Source organism: Bos taurus, chromosome 10 (genome assembly GCF_002263795.3).
Source record: "Bos taurus isolate L1 Dominette 01449 registration number 42190680 breed Hereford chromosome 10, ARS-UCD2.0, whole genome shotgun sequence".
Lineage (NCBI taxonomy): Eukaryota > Metazoa > Chordata > Mammalia > Artiodactyla > Bovidae > Bos > Bos taurus.
This window is the reverse complement of record NC_037337.1, coordinates 1,093,999-1,112,882: the sequence shown is the minus strand read 5'-3', so window position 1 is coordinate 1,112,882 and position 18,884 is coordinate 1,093,999. Positions and strand designations below refer to the sequence as shown.

Below are 18,884 nucleotides of genomic sequence, written 5' to 3'. Positions count from 1 at the left end.
CCAAAACCAGCCAAAGCATAGCATTAAACAGATGTAAAACAACCAAAGTTCGAGTAGACACGTTCTATCAGCATTTTCTCCCTCCAAATTAAGAGTCTCCCTCCAAATACTTACATTCAGAGAATATAAGTATTCTGTGACCCACAGATATGAGTAAACTGTAAATTCCCTAAGTACTTCATTAGAAAGAAATCATGTAAACTAAAGACAGTTGATGTGAAATTGAAAGTCACTCAGTTGTGCCCAACTCTTTGAGACCGCATGGACTGTAGCCCACCAGGCTCCTCTGTCCATGGAATTCTCCAGGCAAGAATACTGGAGTGGGTTGCCATGCCCTTCTCCCGGGGATCTTCCCGACCCAGGGGTCGAACCCAGGTCTCCCACACTGCAGGCAGATTCTTCACCTTTTGAGCTATCCAGGTAGCCCCTGCAAGTTAAGCATTTTTTACACTATAATAACTTTTTCAGACTCAAAGTTTATTCCTGGTTAATGAGTATTTCAATACATTCAAGTCATTAAGTTAAAAATGTCCATTTTCTACAATAGTATGGAGTATAAGCTGTGTGTACATTATATTTAGTATTATATATGCGTATGTCTACAATGAAGGGGAAGCATAATAAAGATGATAAATACAAAAAGCTAGGTAAGCCATTTTGCAATTATTTATTCCTCTGTCCTATATTTTAAATGAGCTACTTTAAAAGTAACTTCTAAGAGGGAATAAGACTGTCTGGCTTAATCTTCTTTGTTGTAATTTTTCTTAAGATAAAAAGGCAATGAAAAAATAGATAAGATTCTTTACCATCGGTACAAACCAAACCAAACCAAACCAGCGTTACTTTTCTCCACTCAATTCTTGGTGGTAAAATGGCCAGAGGCCCTGTCTAGGTAATCCACCATGACTCTCAGTGACAGACCTGTTCAAATGCACGCATATGTGGAGCACTGACCATGCATGACACTGTACTGAGTTCTGAGGCCAAAACAGTGACGCTCCAGGGCTGAAAATCAAAAACAGTCAAGTGATACTTCCATTCTTAAGTAAGCAGCACAGTTGTGCTTGGGGAAAGGTCCAATGAATGAGTTAAGACAAACTAGAAACGTCAATGGAAGCAAAACAAAGTAAAAAAATAGATTTAATATTTAAAAACTGTTAGTAACAATTATGCCCAGTGCTTTGGAACAAGCATACTACTGTACCAGAACAAGAAAACCACTAGCCATAACACGTATTTATAACTTGGAAAAACAAAACCTTATTGTACCTTATTGCTCCTTAAACAATGATGTCTTAAGCTGCTGATATCTAAGTACAGGAAAAAATAACACAAGGAACAAAAAACAATAAGCAGAAAAAATAAGTTAAAATATGACTTGAGAGGTTTTTCCTTAATCATTTAAGTTCAATGATATGAGTAAGAGAACCATGACTATGATTAAGTCAGTTTTCCCCTGTATGTTAATTAAAAGTTCAGTTGAGTTCAGTTCAGTCACTCAGTCGTGTCCGACTCTTTGCGACCCCATGAATTGCAGTACACCAGGCCTTCCTGTCCATCACCAAATCCCGGAGTTTACTCAAACTCATATCCATTGAGTTGGTGATGCCATCCAACCATCTCATCCTCTGTCATCCCCTTCTCCTCCTGCCCCCAATCCCTCCCGGCATCATGGTCTTTTCTAATGAGTCAACCCTTAGCATGAGGGGGCCAAAGTATTATTGGAGTTTCAGGCTCAGCATCAGTCCTTCTAATGAACACCCAGGACTAATCTCCTTTAGGATGGACTGCTTGGATCTCCTTGCAGTCCAAGGGACTCTCAAGAGTCTTCTCCAACACCACAGTTCAAAAGCATCAATTCTTTGGTGCTCAGCTTTCTTCACAGTCCAACTCTCACATCCATACATGACCACTGGAAAAACCATAGCCTTGACTAGATGGACCTTTGTTGGCAAAGTAATGTCTCTGCTTTTGAATATGCTGTCTAGGTTGGTCATATCTTTCCTTCCAAGGAGTAAGTGTCTTTTAATTTCTTGGCTGCAGTCACCATCTGCAGTGATTTTGGAGCCCCCCAAAATAAAGCCTGATGCTGTTTCCACTGTTTCCCCATCTATTTGCCATGAAGTGATGGGACCAGATGCCATGATCTTCGTTTTCTGAATGTTGAGCGTTAAGCCACCTTTTTCACTCTCCTCTTTCACTTTCATCATGAGGCTTTTTAGTTCCTCTTCACTTTCTGCCATAAGGGTGGTTAATTAAAAGTAACCACCCTTAATTAAGCAGTTCCTAAAATGTTGATTCTGTTAGTGTTTAACTTAAATTATCCCCTCCTTTTACATAGAGAAAATTGAATATTATAAAAGTTAATCTATTTGCCCAAGGGTTAATTCAGCTAGTAATTATCAGGTGCATTATATATGCTTCTGATCACTCACACGAAAGAAACCTGGGTATACACTCCCCAGACTCTATGTGGTTCACATGTAACTTAGTCACTATAGTTCAAACTAGCCAAATGATGTAAAATTAAGTATTAATATTAAATGTCTTCAGAGCACTGGCTTTACTACTGAAACTAGTTGTGCTCATCAATAGGATTTTGATTTTAATAAGTTATTATATTTCCAGACTGACACGACACCAAAAAAAAAAAAAAAAAAAAACCATTCATGAAAAAGGCCTATAACAATAAAAAGCTTTGAGATGTGTTGTTTGTAAGGAACAGAAAGGAATCTGCTTCTGGTCCATTTGCTTTGTTCTATTTCAAATGTGGTAAGTTACATTTAAAAACAAATATTCCAGAGTTTGAGGTATATTATTTGAAGCATGAATATGAAGAATAGGGACCAGAACGTTAATAACCCTTTCTGATACAGCAGACACACGCTGTGAGCACTATGCACAGCACTGCTTCCGGCAGTCCTTTGCCAGAATTTCTCGGAGAATGTGAAGTAGGAATTCCTGACAGCTCAAAATGGTTTTCCTATTTCCTATTACCTCTGTTTAGGAGTCTGTCATTTCAAATATTATTTCACACATACAGTGTGTCAAATTAGAAGGAAAAAAAACACACATTTTAAGACATGAACAGTATTTATTTCCATGCCAGTAAAGAAGAGATTAAATTACATGCCAGTAAATTAGGGATACCAAGGGAACATTTCATGCAAAGATGGGCTCAATAAAGGACAGAAATGGTATGGACCTAACAGAAGCAGAAGATAGTAAGAAGAGGTGGCAAGAATACACAGAAGAACTGTACAAAAAAGATCTTCACAACCAAGATAATCACGATGGTGTGATCACTCACCTAGAGCCAGATATCCTGGAATGTCAAGTCAAATGGGCCTTAGAAAGCATCACGATGAAAAAAGCTAGTGGAGGTGATGGAATTCCAGTCGAACTATTTCAAATCCTGAAAGATGATGCTGTGAAAGTGCTGCACTCAATATGCCAGCAAATTTGGAAAACTCAGCAGTGGCCACAGGACTGGAAAAGGTCAGTTTTCATTCCAATCCCAAAGAAAGGTAATGCCAAAGAATGCTCAAACTATGGCACAATTGCACTCATCTCACATGCTAGTAAAGGAATGTTCAAAATTCTCCAAGCCAGGCTTCAGCAATACGTGAACTGTGAACTTCCAGATGTTCAAGCTGGTTTTAGAAAAGGCAGAGGAACCAGAGATCAAATTGCCAACATCTGCTGGATCATCGAAAAAACAAAAGAGTTCCAGAAAACCAGCTACTTCTGCTTTATTGACTATGCCAAAGCCTTTGACTGTGTGGATCACAATAAACTGTGGAAAATTCTGAAAGAGATGGGAATACCAGACCACCTGACCTGCCTCTTGAGAAACCTGTATGCAGGTCAGGAAGCAACAGTTAGAACTGGACGTGGAACAACAGACTGGTTCCAAATAGGAAAAGGAGTACGTCAAGGCTGTATCTTGTCACCCTGCTTATTTAACTTATATGCAGAGTACATCATGAGAAACGCTGGGCTGGAAGAAGCACAAGCTGGAATCAAGATTGCCAGGAGAAATATCAATAATCTCAGATATGCAGATGACACCACCCTTATGGCAGAAAGTGAAGAGGAACCAAAAAGCCTCTTGATGAAAGTGAAAGAGGAGAGTGAAAATGTTGGCTTAAAGCTCAAAATTCAGAAAACGAAGCTCATGGCATCCGGTCCCATCACTTCATGGCAAATAGATGGGGAAACAGTGGAAACAGTGTCAGGCTTTATTTTGGGGGGCTCCAAAGTCACTGCAGATGGTGATTGCAGCCATGAAATTAAAAGACGCTTACTCCTTGGAAGGAAATTTATGACCAACCTAGATGGCATATTCAAAAGCAGAGGCTACTTTGCCAAGAAAGGTCTGTCTAGTCAATGCTATGGTTTTTCCAGTGGTCACATATGGATGTGAGAGTTGGACTGTGAAGAAAGCTGAGCACCAGCGAATTGATGCTTTTGAACTGTGGTATTGGAGAAGACTCTTGAGAGTCTCTTGGACTGCAAGGAGATCCAACCAATCCGTTCTAAGGGAGATCAGCCCCGGGATTTCTTTGGATAGAATGATGCTGAAGCTGAAACTCCAGTACTTTGGCTACCTCATGCAAAGAGTTGACTCATTGGAAAAGACTCTGATGCTGGGAGGTATTGGGGGCAGGAGGAGAAGGGGACGACAGAGGATGAGATGGCTGGATGGCATCACTGACTCAATGGACGTGAGTCTGAGTGAACTCTGGGAGTTGGTGATGGACGGGGAGGCCTGGCGTGCTGCAATTCATGGGGTCCCAAAGAGTCGGACACGACTGAGTGACTGAACTGAACTGAAGTGAACTGAAAGAAGAGATTTTTCTTCATGGAAATAAAGATCAGAAACTATGGACACTCAGAAAAGTACTTGTTTTTTTGCTGCAGAGTAGGTGTACTTTCAAAACAAGAGAGAACACCAACAGAGAAAGAGATAAATAAAGAAAGAACTAAACAAGTAAAGAAGTAAAGGAGCAATTTGCTTCTTTACTGTTTACATGGTACCCAATCCTCCTCCCTACCCCAAAGAAGGATACAATCACTACAGCAAATCTGCTTCTTAAATATGTAGAAACCATCTTCTAAGATGACTATACAAGAACAATGAAAAAATATACTATGCTCCTTTAATTTTTAATAGTGTTCCCCTATAGTACAAAATGACCGACTTAATGAAATGCTTAATATAATACAAGCTAAATTTGCAGGCAAATGTATATCAAGATGACTCTATAAAACAACTCTAATGGAAGTTGAAATACAAAAAAGCCAAAAACAGTCTTTTAGTGGTCAAATATTTTGGTGTTTAATTAAGGTGATCATATCTGCCAACTGTTTGCTTTTTTTTAATGCAAAATGGAAGTGTCAGTAATGGTTGAATATAAAGCATAAGGAATGTTGGCAGTGGGCAGGCCAGGGGAGTCAGATACCCTTTCCCTACACCTGATTTTGTCTCAACAGACTTGTCAAGTAAGTCGTAAAACTTGATTTTGTCACCTTAGTTTCCAAATATGTTAAAGGTAGCTACAGTTCGGGCAGCTTGATCTCTAAGACCTCTTCTAGCTGCTGCTGCTGCTTCTAAGTTGCTTCAGTCGTGTCCGACTCTATGCGACCCCAGAGACGGCAGCCCACCAGGCTCCCCCGTCCCTGGGATTCTCCAGGCAAGAACACTGGAGTGGGTTGCCATTTCCTTCTCCAATGCATGAAAGTGAAAAGTGAAAGTGAAGTCGCTCAGTCGTGTCCGACTCCTAGCAACCCCATGGACCACATTTTATAATTCAAAACAGAAAGCATTAGACTATTCACTAGGCAATATTAAAGGTGAATGCCCGAAGCAATAAAACAGCAGATGCAAACAACCAGGACCTACTATACGGCACAGGGAATTATATTCAGTATTTTGTAATAATCCATAATGGAAAAAATATATACATATAAAACTGAATCACCTTCTGTACACTAGAAGCTAACACAGCAATGTAAACCAACTATACTTCAATAAACGAACAGGAAACACCAGCAGATGCAGATTCTACTGGGACAACCCTCTGCTGATAAAACTGATGGCTCTGTAAATATAATATCTATGTCAGGTATGTATTGGAAAATTTAACTTACACTCATGCACCCTTACAACCTCTGCAGGAACAACCTGAACTGACCTTTCCCAGATGAAAGAGGGCCACATCAAGATGTAGAGAGCAATCTAGAGTTACCTCTGCCATGTAAGTGATCCCTTCACTAGGTCACCTGGCCACACCAGCAGAAGTTGTAGGATATACATAGTGGCCTTGTGAGAGGGACAGATGACAGCTCCACTCCCAGGAACCAGGAAGTGTTAGTATGAAGTCAACATAGGTTTCTGCAGCCCCTGCTTAGATTTCAACTACTAGAAAAGTAATTTCATTAGCAATTTTTGAAACTATTTTTAAACTTCTGCTATACTGATTTATTCTCAAAACTTGGTAATATAGGTATTAAATATTAATATTAAATATTAATATTAAGATATTAAATATCTTAACGTGTCCCATAAATATTTATATTTGTTTAATTTTATTTTTTAATATTTTTTTGTATCTATTTGGCTGTCCTGGCTCTTAGTGTGGCATGGGGAGCTTTGATCTTTAGTTATAGCATGCAGGGTCTTTTATTCATGGCATGTGGCATCTACTTCCCTGTCTAGGAAATGCATCTGGGCTCCCCGAATTGGGAGTGTGGAGTCAGCCTCTGGACCATCAGCAAAGTCTCTATACTTGTTTTAAATACTATTCAAGGATATTAACTTGAAAAATGGAGTCCTCATTCAAAGTCCTAAAAAAAGAAAGCTCTGGGACAGGGGGAAGAGGAAGGCAGCTCAGAAGAACAAATAGATCTTATCTCCAGGGCCTCCATGAAGAGAACAAAAAAACAGTTCATTAAAGTTCACAGGGAACACTCCAGAACAGAGTCTGGAATGAAGTCTCCCTCCACAACTGCTTCAGAGCCCAGAAACTACATTATGAATAAATCATTCAAATCATTCATCTTATTTGCTCCTCAAAACTTTCTTTTCTCTATGACACAGGCAAAAGGAAAAAAGCAAAAACATAACCGAAGTACTGGCTGTAATTATCTACAAAATAGTCACGGGTGCCTATAAGGATAATTTTTTAGTATTACAGTTTTCTCCATAACTCCTTCATCTTAAAATAGTTCAGTAATACTAACCATAATACAAAGTGAAAACAACCAGCAAACAGCTGACAAACGTAAATTTTACGACCTCAGTGGTGCTTAAGGCAACATTTACAGACTGTCAGTTGTATTTTTGGTCCAAGTACCCAGTAGGCCAGAGAAGGAAAGTGTGGGCATGCGTCGCCCTGCCCTGCAGCTCTCCTAACAAGGAACACACAGTTGCAGAGAGAAAAGCGGGTGTAATGGGGACATAAGCAGCTGAGTGGAAAATACATCTGCTCCCAAGTGCTCATGAATGTAAAAGAAAAAAGATAATTACAAGTTATATAAAAAACATAAGAAAACAAACACATTCCTTACTAATAAGTCTATGAGAGAAACACAAACACACATCCTTCAGCACCATTAGGGAAGCCTAGCTCTGGTTCACAAGACTTGCTCTCGTGAGACGGGAAGTGATTCAGAACTGTCAGTCACACCACGGCGACCTTCCTAAACTCCCCTCTGGGTGGTGAACCTCTGTTCAGGGGTCTGCCACTGCAGACTGTAACTAGCTAGATTTCAACCCTTTTTAGCCTACCTTTCCTCGTGTTATCTGCTGTGTACTGTCCACTAAAATGCTATAGCTTTCACTTGTGGTTGACTGTAGTACAACCCTTGTAGTTATTCTGACTGTATTCCCCTTCACCATCCCCTTTTCCAATCTGACTTCATACAGTTCAATTCAGTTCAGTCCCTCAGCCGTGCCAACTCTTTGTGACCCCACAGACTGCAGCACGCCAGGCCTCCCTGTCCATCAACAACTCCCAGAGTTCACTCAAACTCATGTCCATTGAGTCAGTGATGCCATCCAACCATCTCATCCTCTGTCGTCCCCTTCTCCTCCCGCCTTCAATCTTTCCCAGCATCAGGGTCTCTTCAAATGAGTCAGCTCTTCGCATGACGTAGCCAAAGGATTGGAGTTTCAGTTTCAACACCAGTCCTTCCAATGAATATTCAGGACTGCTCTCCTTTAGGATGGACTGGTTGGATCTCCTTGCAGTCCAAGGGACTCTCAAGAGTCTTCTCCAACACCACAGTTCAAAAGCATCAATTCTTCGGTGCTCAGCTTTTTTTATAGTCCAACTCTCACATCCCTACATGACAACTGGAAAAACCATAGCTTCGACTAGACAGACCTTTGTTGGCAAAGTAATGTCTTTGCTTTTTAATATGCTGTCTAGGTTGGTCATAATTTTTCTCCCAAGGAGTAAGCGTCTTTTAATTTCATGGCTGCAGTCACCATCTGCAGTGATTTTGGAGCCCCCCAAAATAAAGTCTGACACTGTTTACACTGTTTCCCCATCTATTTGCCATGAAGTGATGGGACCGGATGCCATGATCTTCGTTTTCTGAATGTTGAGCTTTAAGCCAACTTTTTCACTCTCCTCTTTCATATTCATCAAGAGGTTCTTTAGTTCTTCTTCACTTTCTACCATAAGGGTGGTATCATCTGGATATTGGAGGTTATTGATATTTCTCCCGGCAATCTTGATTCCAGCTTGTGCATCATCCAGCCCAGTGTTTCTCATGATGTACTCTTCATTTAAGTTAAATAAGCAGGGTGACAAGATACAGCCTTGACATACTCCTTTCCCTATTTGGAACCAGTCTGTTGTTCCATGTCCAGTTCTAACTGTTGCTTCCTGACCTGCATACAGATTTCTCAAGAGGCAGGTCAGGTGGTCTGGTATTCCCATCTCTTTCAGAATTTTCCACAGTTTGTTGTGATCCACACAGTTGAAAGCTTTGGCATAGTCAATAAAGCAGAAATAGATGTTTTTCTGGAACTCTCTTGCTTTTTCCATGATCCAGAGGATGTTGGCAATTTGATCTCTGGTTCCTCTGCCTTTTCTAAATCCAGCTTGAACATCTGGAAGTTTATGGTTTACATACTGTTGAAGACTCACTTGGAGAATTTTGAGCATTACTTTACTAGCATGTGAGATGAGTGCAGTTGTGCGGTAGTTTGAGAATTCTGTGGTATTGCCTTTCTTAGGGACTGAAATGAAAACAGACCTTTTCCAGTCCTGTGGCCACCGCTGAGTTTTCCAAAGTTGCTGGTATATTGACTGCAACACTTTCACAGCATCATCTTTTTAGGATTTGAAATAGCTCAACTGGAATTCCATCACATCCACTAGCTTTGTTCATAGTGATGCTTACTAAGGCCCACTTGACTTGACATTCCAGGATGTTTGGCTCTAGGTGAGTGATCACATCATAATTATCTGGGTCGTGAAGATCTTTTTTGTACAGTTCTTCTGTGTCTTCTTGCCACCTGTTCTTAAGATCTTCTGCCTCTGTTAGGTCCATACCATTTGTGTCCTTTATTGAGCCCATCTTTGCATGAAATGTTCCCTTGGTATCTCTAATTTCTTGAAGAGATCTCTAGTTTTTCCCAGTCTATTGCTTTCCTCTGTTTCTTTGCATTGATCGCTGAGGAAGGATTTCTTATTTATCCTTGCTATTCTTTGGAACTCTGCATTCAAATGGGTATATCTTTCCTTTTCTCCTTTGATTTTTGCTTCTCTTCTTTTCACAGCTATTTGTAAGCCTCCTCAGACAGCTATTTTGCTTTTTTGCATTTCTTTTTCTTGGGTATAGTCTTGATCCCTGTCTCCTGTACAATGTCACAAACCTCTGTCCATAGTTCATCAGGCACTCTGTCTATCAGATCTAGTCCCTTAAATCTATTTCTCACTTCCACTGTATAACCATTAGGGATTTGATTTAGGTCATACTTGAATGATCTAGTGGTTTTCCCTACTTTCTTCAATTTAAGTCTGAATTTGGCAATAAAGAGTTCATGATCTGAGCCAAAGTCAGCTCCCAGTCTTGTTTTTGCTGATAAAAGAATATAATCAATCTGATTTTGGTATTGACCATCTGGTGATGTCCATGCATAGAGTCGTCTCTTGTGTTGCTGGAAGAGGGTGTTTGCAATGATCAGTGCGTTCTCTTGGCAAAACTCTATTAGCCTTCACCCTGCTTTGTTCTGTACTCCAAGGCCAAATTTGCCTGTTCCTCTGGGTGTTTCTTGACTTCCTACTTTTGCATTCCAGTCCCTTATAGTGAAATGGACAGTTTTTTGGCGTGTCAATTCTAGAAGGTCTTGTAGGTCTTCATAGAATCGTTCAACTTCAGCTTCTTCAGCATTACTGGTTGGGGCATAGATTTGCATTACCGTGAATTTGAATGGTTTGCCATGGAAATGAACAGAGACCATGCCTTTGTTTTTGAGACTGCACCGAAGTACTGCATTTTGGACTCTTCTGTTGACTACGACATTTCTTCTAAGGGATTCTTGCCCACAGTAGTAGATATCATGGTCATCTGAGTTAAATTCACCCATTCCAGTCCATTTTAGTTCGCTGATTCCTAAAATGTTGACGTTCACTCTTGCTATCTCCTTTTTGACCACTTCCAATTTGCCTTGATTCATGGACCTAACATTCCAGGTCCCTATGCAATATTGCTCTTTATAGCATCAGACCTTGCTTCCATCACCAGTCACATCCACAACTGGGTGTTGTTTTTACTTTGGCTCCATCCCTTCATTCTTTCTGAAGTTATTTCTCCTCTTATCTCCAGTAGTATATTGGGCACCTACTGACCTGGGGAGTTCATCTTTCAGTGTCCTATCTTTTTGCCTTTTCATACTGTTCCTGGGGTTCTCAAGGAAAGAATACTGACGTGGTTTGCCATTCCCTTCTCCAGTGGACCGTATTCTGTCAGAACTCTCCACCATGACCCACCCGTCTTGGGTGGCCCCATGGGCATGGCTCATAGTTTCATGGAGTTAGACAAGGCTGTGGTCAATGTGATTAGATTGGTGAGTTTTCTGTGACTGTGTTTTTCAGTTTGTCTGCCCTCTGATGGAGAAGTATAAGACTTCATACAGATCATCCCCAAACATCTCACCTCCCTGAGATGTGCTGCCTCCTGACAAAGAACTGAAGGCAAGCGCATTTGCTCAGAAGACCCAATGCAGTGTGCCATCTGGCTGTGCACAGTTAAAAAAGAGGTTTCTGCATATAACGATGTATAGTGCTGCCATCATAAATCAATGCTACATCACATCGGACAAGAGAAAGAACTTGTTAGTAATATACTCTAATCCACAGTTATAACACACTGCAAATTATTGTGTGTGCAGATATGATTTGGAATGGCGGTACCTTGAGAAACATACTGCCTGAAGTTGATGTATTCGCATTGACAGTGTCAAATGGATAAAGAAAAAGTTAAATCAACAATTAATTTTCATCCCTATGGAAAGTTTTGGCCTCTGTGGGACACTTAAAGAGCCATATGGGAAGCAGTTTAACAGAAGTTTAAAACATGGACTCTGTGGCCAGACTCCCTAAGGCTAAAATATCAGTTTAATCATCTACTGTTGTGAGACCATAATCAAATTCCTTCTGTTTCTCTGTTTCCTCATCTGTAAAACAGGAATAATCATAATACTTACATCACAGGGCTGTCATGAGGATTAAATGAGCTATATTTGTAAAGCACTTAAACAGAGATATTTAAGTGTTTATTAAATTATTCAACAGCCCCACAAGGAGCTAAAAGCAGTCACACTCCTTGTACTGATAGTAAAAGCTTAAATCGGGCTGGTGAGGACACACAGAAGATAAAATGACACATCACCCCAGAGGGTATGAGATCTGAAAAATGCTGCCAAACATTAGATTAAATATAGACAGTAAATGCTGGACTCAGAGCATCTAGTATCTTCTCAAGCTTGGTGCTAAAATACGCCTGAACGTGCTTTCATATTCCTGCGCACTTAACTGAGGCTCCAGACCAAGCCTAGCCTCTGTGTGACCTTGGAAAACCTTCTAAACTCTCTCTGGATCTTTTGAAAAGCGTTGATGATCAGACTATCCGTTTGTAAGCTAAGGCCCAACTCTGATAGTCCCAGGAAGGTGGCCACCTGATCCTTAACAAAAATACGAAATAAAAAAGAGGAAAAGCAATAGATGTTTTAATAGAATTTCAAACAAAAAGGTTGCTGGGTTGTACAGAAAGCAAGCCCTCCTCCTTTCCCTTATCTTCAGGACAAAGACAAAAACAGAAAGCCATTGGCCTTTCCCTCCTATTATATTTGAACAGAAAAGCAGAGTCAAGAACAGCCACCACATTCCAGGACCATCGGGAGGAGGTTATCTTGGGTCTCAGCTCCAACTTTGATGCGTCATATAGTATACACTCCTGAGAGGTCTCTCAGACAGACTTGTTAATAAATGCAGGGCCACCCCAGAAACAAACAGCCACATAAGATATGATTCGGTTTGTATGAAATGTCCAGAACAGGCAAATCCGTACAGACAGAAAGCAGGCTGGTGATTGCTGAGGACTGGAGTGTAGAAGAAATGAGGGATGACTGCTAAGAGGTACAGGGTTTCCTTTTGGGGTGATGAACCCGTTCTAGAAATAGGCAGCAGTGATGGTTGCAAAACTTTATAAATATATTAACTGCTAAATTTGTATACTTTAAAAGGGTTGCATGAGACTTCTATCTCAGCAAAAAATGGGGGAGGGCCAGGTCCACTGTGGTAATAAAGTTTCCTATGACTATCCAGTAGTCTGCTTTCTCTTATCAGTAATAGAAGGAAGTAGGGAGATTAAAGTCTTTCTGTCAACAGCTCTTGATAATGAGAAGGCTGGGATGACATTTCAAACTGCCTATACAGGGTGGCCAAAAAGTCTGGAAACATAGAGGAAGAGGATAAAGGTCCTGCTCTCAAAGGGAAATTATCTGCACAGAAAATAAGAGTAACCAGTAGGAAGGGGCCTCCTGATAACAAGCTGGTTCCACTGCCTGGAGGCCTGGCCAGGCCTCTAGCTGTCTTTGGCTCCAACACGCCGCCAAGACCTGGCAGGAAGCCAGGAGCACCTCAGCCCCACCCACAGATTTCCCAAGGTAGTGAGCCATGAGAAAAGCTGGGAAGACAGACAAGCTTTTCCAAATTTTATTTCTGCACCCTGCAGCCTCTTGGTCAACCAAGCTTGACCATTGTTGGCCATCCAACAGGGACCATTAAATAGCACAATCTGATGGCCCAAGGAGATGAAGCGGCAGAAGTGAACACAGAAAGGTGAGAAAGAAAGGGATTAGCAATAGTTTGGCGGGATCACAGCAGCCAGAATGACCTTAAGAATGTAAATCTTCACGTCACCTCTTATTTCGAACCCATCCAAGGCAGTCAGAAAACATGCAAATTCCCCACAACTACCCGAAATAAACTGCACACTGGACGTGCCAGCCAGTAGCCGTGGCTGGCTGACGCCTGCCCTCACGGGCCCTCCTTCGCCCCTCTCCCCTCTCAGAGCTCCCAGTGCACCAGTGCCTCCAGGGCCTGGTGCACATTGCTTCCTCCTCCAGGGTCTGCTCTCAGCTGGCACCTTCCCATCCATCAAGTCTTAACTCCAACAGTAGCTCAGATGAGTAATCTGCAGGGGGTCCCTGCTGTTAGCCTCTCCCACAGCTCCCTGTGAGTGCTCTGTGGAGGACTCACCACACGGTCACTATTTCATTATTTCCTGCAGTTTACTATGTGGTCTATCCGCGCACAGATGGGGACTATGTCCGCCTTAGTCCCTGTGTATCTGAGATGCTGCCACGGTGCATGGACAGCATTTGGTGTTTGCTTAATATTACTAGATGAACCAGTATTTAAAAAAAAAAAAAAAAAAACACTCTGGCTGGCAAGAATTCCAACAGACGAGAGCAATTAGAGTGATGACAGATCACATCTTGAGTAACGCTGATTTAGGTGCTACTAATAGCACCATTTTCAAGGACTTTCTTTCTGACAATTACACCATCACATTGGTTAAGCAATGAATAGACTTATTAGGCTAATGTAACAGTGATTGCCTCAAATGTTTCCTAACTGGGGGTCTGTATGCTTTATTGTGCTTACAGTCTCCTTGAATCTCTTTCACAAAGCAGAGGCCAGGTGGGCCTCTAGACCCTCCCCAGGGTCTGCAGGCCATTCTTCCACCCCTTCAATCCCCCTCTTCAAGTATATTAAGCACAAACTATGCTGCTGCTTTATACTGGGGCTTCTCAGCATGACCTTTAAAAATGAGACTCCTTTAAAAATTCCAAAACCTAGGTTGCACCCGAGAGCAATTACATCATAATCTTCAGGGGCAGGGCCCAGGAATCAGTAATTTTTAAGGCTCCTCAGATACCTCCAGTGGGCAGTCAAGGCTGAGAAGCAGTGTTTTAGGGAAAAATCTAAGCACCCACAGAGACCAGCCTTCACTTAATGATACAGAATCCTGTATTCATTTTAAATGAGAGTCCCTTAGACAGCAAGATCAAATCAGTCAATCCTAAAGGAAATCAACCCTGAATATTCACTGGAAGGACTGATGCTGAAGCTCCAATACTTTGGCCACCTGAAGCAAAGAGCTGACTCATTGGAAAAGACCCTGGAGCCAGGAAAGATTGAAGGCAGGAAGAGAAGGGGGTGACAGAGGATGAGATGGTTGGATGGCATCACCAACTCAATGAACATGACTTTGATCGAATTCTGTGAGATAGTGAAGGACAGGGAGGCCAGACGTGCTGTAGTCCACCGGGTCACAAAGAGTCATATACCGATTTAGTGACTGAACAACCATATTCATTTTAAAAGTAAGAATTCGGTCTACCAAAAGGAAACACCCTATGAATAAATACTAATAGACGTAGGTACTCATCAATTATCCCCTGAATTTTTATTTAAGTCATTAAAACCCCTTTATTAGATTTCTAATACTCATCACTCCTGTTAAATTGTACTACAAATGTCACTTTGCCTCAGAGTACTCAGAAAAGAAAATAAAGTGTGTCTACTTGATGAATAGAGAAATTCTAAAATATATAAAGCCCATTTACCTCAGAAATATGATCATGTCTACCATTTTAAATAATTCCTAGCAATAAACAGGAACATTTAGCTTCTTCTAAATAAAAACAGCCAATAATATTCAATGGACTATGTAGAAAATGAATAAAAAAATGACTTTAAACAAATGATAAAACTTAAATTGACTCACTTGAAATTACTTTAAAATATGACTTTTAAAATGGCTGGAATTAATCCAATAGGCCACGGAAAAGCTTGTCCAAGCTCTGTCTGCCTTTAGTCACATCCACTTCCAGATACACAGGTCTACACACCCTACCGAGAAACGGACTTCTACTTTTCTAAAGCCTATACCAATGATCTAATCGCACCAACAGACAAGGTTATGGTTCTCACAAGATTATACATCAAATGGCACTGATGTGGAGAAAACATTTTTTAAGCTCTGCAGTATTTTTCAAGAGCCATAGTCTCTGCTAGTTTAAAACAATTCAAGCAACTTTTATAAACCTTACAAAAGTGTTCCCCAGAGAAAAGCGTTTGGTCCCTGAATCGGGAAGATCCCCTGGAGGAAGAAATGGCAAATGTTTCCAGTATTCTTGCCTGGAAAAATTCCATGGATAGAGGAGGCTGGCAGGCTACAGTCCATGGGGTCACAAAGAGCAGGACTCGACTGAGCATGCACAGGAGATAACTTTTTCATTGATCTGAAAGTCAATCCAGTTTTTCTGGTCGGTCTTCACCATTTGGCATACACAAACAATATGTATGGTATTTTAGCAGATAATGCTGGGGCTGCTGCTGCTGCTGCTAAGTCATTTCAGTCGTGTCCGACTCTGTGCAACCCCATAGACGGCAGCCTACCAGGCTCCCCCGACCCTGGGATTCTCCAGGCAAGAACACTTGAGTGGGTTGCCATTTCCTTCTCCAATGCTGGGGGGGATCTCCAAATTCAAAACCAAGTCGTAGCCTATCTGTAGCTAGATTTTCTGGAGCCACTAAATGTCTGTACCTGACTAATTCAGTAACTACTACTTAGGTACTTTCGATTTAACTGTTCAGGTCAGAACTAACATTTTCCTAAAACACATTTCCACTTTCTAGTCACATATTAAATTCTAGCCAGGTCTATGATAGACAAGGTGTAATCATGTATTATTGGTGTCTTAGTCTTCCAGCTGACATTTTTTTCCTTTATTTTTATCCTTATGGTTGAGGAAAGTTGTAGAGACCAACTCAATGAAAGTAAAACCCATCAGAGTTCTCAGGAACAGCTGTAGAGTAAAACAAAATTCATTTAAGGGAAAGAATAATTCCTAGTTCAATGAATGGGGAAAAATGAAATCGGACAATATTTTTAAATTAAACACACTGTAGAGTAAATCTGAATTAAGTGAAAGTGAAGTCGCTCAGTTGTGTCCGACTCTTTGCGACCCGTGGACTGTAGCCCACCAAGCTCCTCCGTCCGTGGGATTCTCCAGGCAAGAATACTGGAGTGGGTTGCCATTTCCTTCTCCAGCTTTACCAGGTACATAAATATAAGGTGAAATGCACATTTAAATAATTATTAGGGAGAAGGAATCCACTCTCTGTGCGAGTTTCCCTGGAGGCTCAATGGTAAAGAATTTGCCTGCCAGTGTAGGAGAGGTGGGTTCCATCCCTGGGAGGGGAAGATCCCCTGGAGAAGGAAATGGCAACCCACTCCAGTATTCTTGCCTGGAGAACCCCAAAGACAGAAAAGGGTGGTGGGTTACAGTCCATGGGGTTGCAAAGAAGCAGACATGACTTCGCAACTAATACAACAATAATCCACTCTCTGATCTTGGTGAGATCTCCTCAAAAGTAAAGGTCCACTTTGTTCTACCTTTCACTTGTGGAGCTGTTAGAAGGCACACACCCTGCCACTATAAGCTGATGAAACATACATTTTGGCTAGTCATCAGGAGATCAGATGTTAAGGCTCTAAAATGTGTAACCTTAAGCGGTGAGTTACTCCTCTCTGGTCCTTTGACCACTCTCCCAGGAAAATGGGGGATGTGATGTAACTAGGACCGCTCTGGATGGGGGAAGGGGAGGAAGGGACAGTTGCAGGGGGAGTCACTTACGAGACGTAGGCTGGGTAACCAAATCCTATCAGGTTGCAGAGGAGAGAGGCTCCATAACCAAACACCAGGTACAACGCCAGCAGCCCGATGACACCTGGAGACGCGAGGACAGAAGTGGGTCGGGTGGCACACTGCAGCCTCAGCCCCCACCCACAGCGCACGGCTTGGCTCGTTCTAGGCGATGGAGAAAAACAAACCGCACCACGGCAGAGCCTGCGCCTTCGCGGAGCTTTGCCTCGGGTCTGAGGATACCCGGCAGGCCTCCTATTTGTGCCCTTCCTTCCACCATCCTCCCCTCAAGGGGCACACCAGCTGGAGGAGCCGTTTCTTTCCTTCTCCGAGGGTCTAGAGAAGTCGGGATTCCCTGGCCGGCCCGCAGCCCCTCCGCTCCCGCGGGGACACCCCTTCCCGGCCCCGAGCCTGGCGGGTACCCGGTGTTCCGCCACGGGCACCGCGCACCCTCCCGCAGGGGCCGCGCCGCTCCGCGCCAGCCCTGCGCTCCGCCACTGCGCTTGGCGTCCGGCCGCGGGGCAGACACGTCAGCGTCAGCGGTCCCCGCGCCCGGCGCCCTGGGCGCCCCTTCGCCGGGCGGCTCTGGCCTGTCCAGGCAGCCAGTCCCGGCCCTGAAGGTGCCCGCCGCTCGCCCCCATCTGTCGCCGACCCCGCGGTCCCCGTGGGCCTGCCCGGCAGCGGATGAGACAGCTGCCCCCGGGCCAGGCGGGGCAGGACCCCGCGGGCACCGGCCCTGCACTCACCGAGCGCGATGAAGCTCCGGTTCACGCCGGTCTTGGCCTCGATCTTGGCCAGGAGGTCAGTCATGCAGTTCTTCTGGTGCAGGAACTGGTCGAACCTCTGCCTCATGGCTGCAGACATGGCGGGGACCGTCGCGCTCCGCCTGGTGCTGTTCCTGGTGCCGGTGGCCGCAGAGCGAGGTGACTGCGCCGGGGCGGCGGGGCGGGCGACTGACGCGTCCCCGGCGGTTCTGCGCAGCCCCGCTCCGGCCCCGCCCGCCCGCCCGCCGCCCGCCCCTCTCGCGCCCGGGCGCCGCGCCCGGCGCCACACCCTGGGCCGCGGCCCTGCGCCCACGGCTCCCTGCCCGGCGGCCGCCCCTCCGCCCCCACCTCTGTTAACTGAGTGAGCCCCTTTCAGAAATCGGACTGGACAGAAGGACAGAAGGAAAGTGGAGGCAGGCGGCCTTGTTGCTGCCACCTACAAAGTAGGAGGACTGGTTTGATGGACCTACACTGCTGTGTTATATCTACTAACACATTTTCCACTTAAATATTGAAATGCACGACGAATCCCCAAGAACTGTTTGATTGCAGACCTGCTTTTTCTTTCATGGCCGGTACTCGGCATAGCTTTTCTTACTTATAGATAACAGTCTTTTTGAAAAAAACCCTTAAAGAAACAAGACACCCTCCTCTGGGGACACCATTTCCAACAAAAGTACTGCACAACTTAAACCATTTCATGGTGGGCTTGGCATTTGCTTGATCTCTGATACCAAGGAAACGTTTCTAGCCTCAGAGACAGTACCGTTTGCTTGCCTTGTGGTTGTCTAGTCGCTCAGTCATTGTCCGATTCTTTGCGACCCTATGGACTGTAGCCCGCCAGGCTACTCTGTCTACAGGAATTTGCCAGGCAAGAATAC

General features: G+C 43.3%; 1 protein-coding gene across 1 annotated transcript in view; it reads right to left on the bottom strand.

Annotated features, from left to right (window-relative positions):
• Positions 1–18,170, bottom strand: part of REEP5 (receptor accessory protein 5) — a 50,619-nt gene extending 32,449 nt beyond the window's left edge. The window contains 2 exon segments of the mRNA NM_001046605.1: positions 17,231–17,324; positions 17,986–18,170. Of these exon segments, the coding sequence (NP_001040070.1) occupies positions 17,231–17,324; positions 17,986–18,103 (212 nt within the window). The 5' untranslated portion in view covers positions 18,104–18,170.
• Positions 18,171–18,884: the final 714 nt, after the last annotated feature.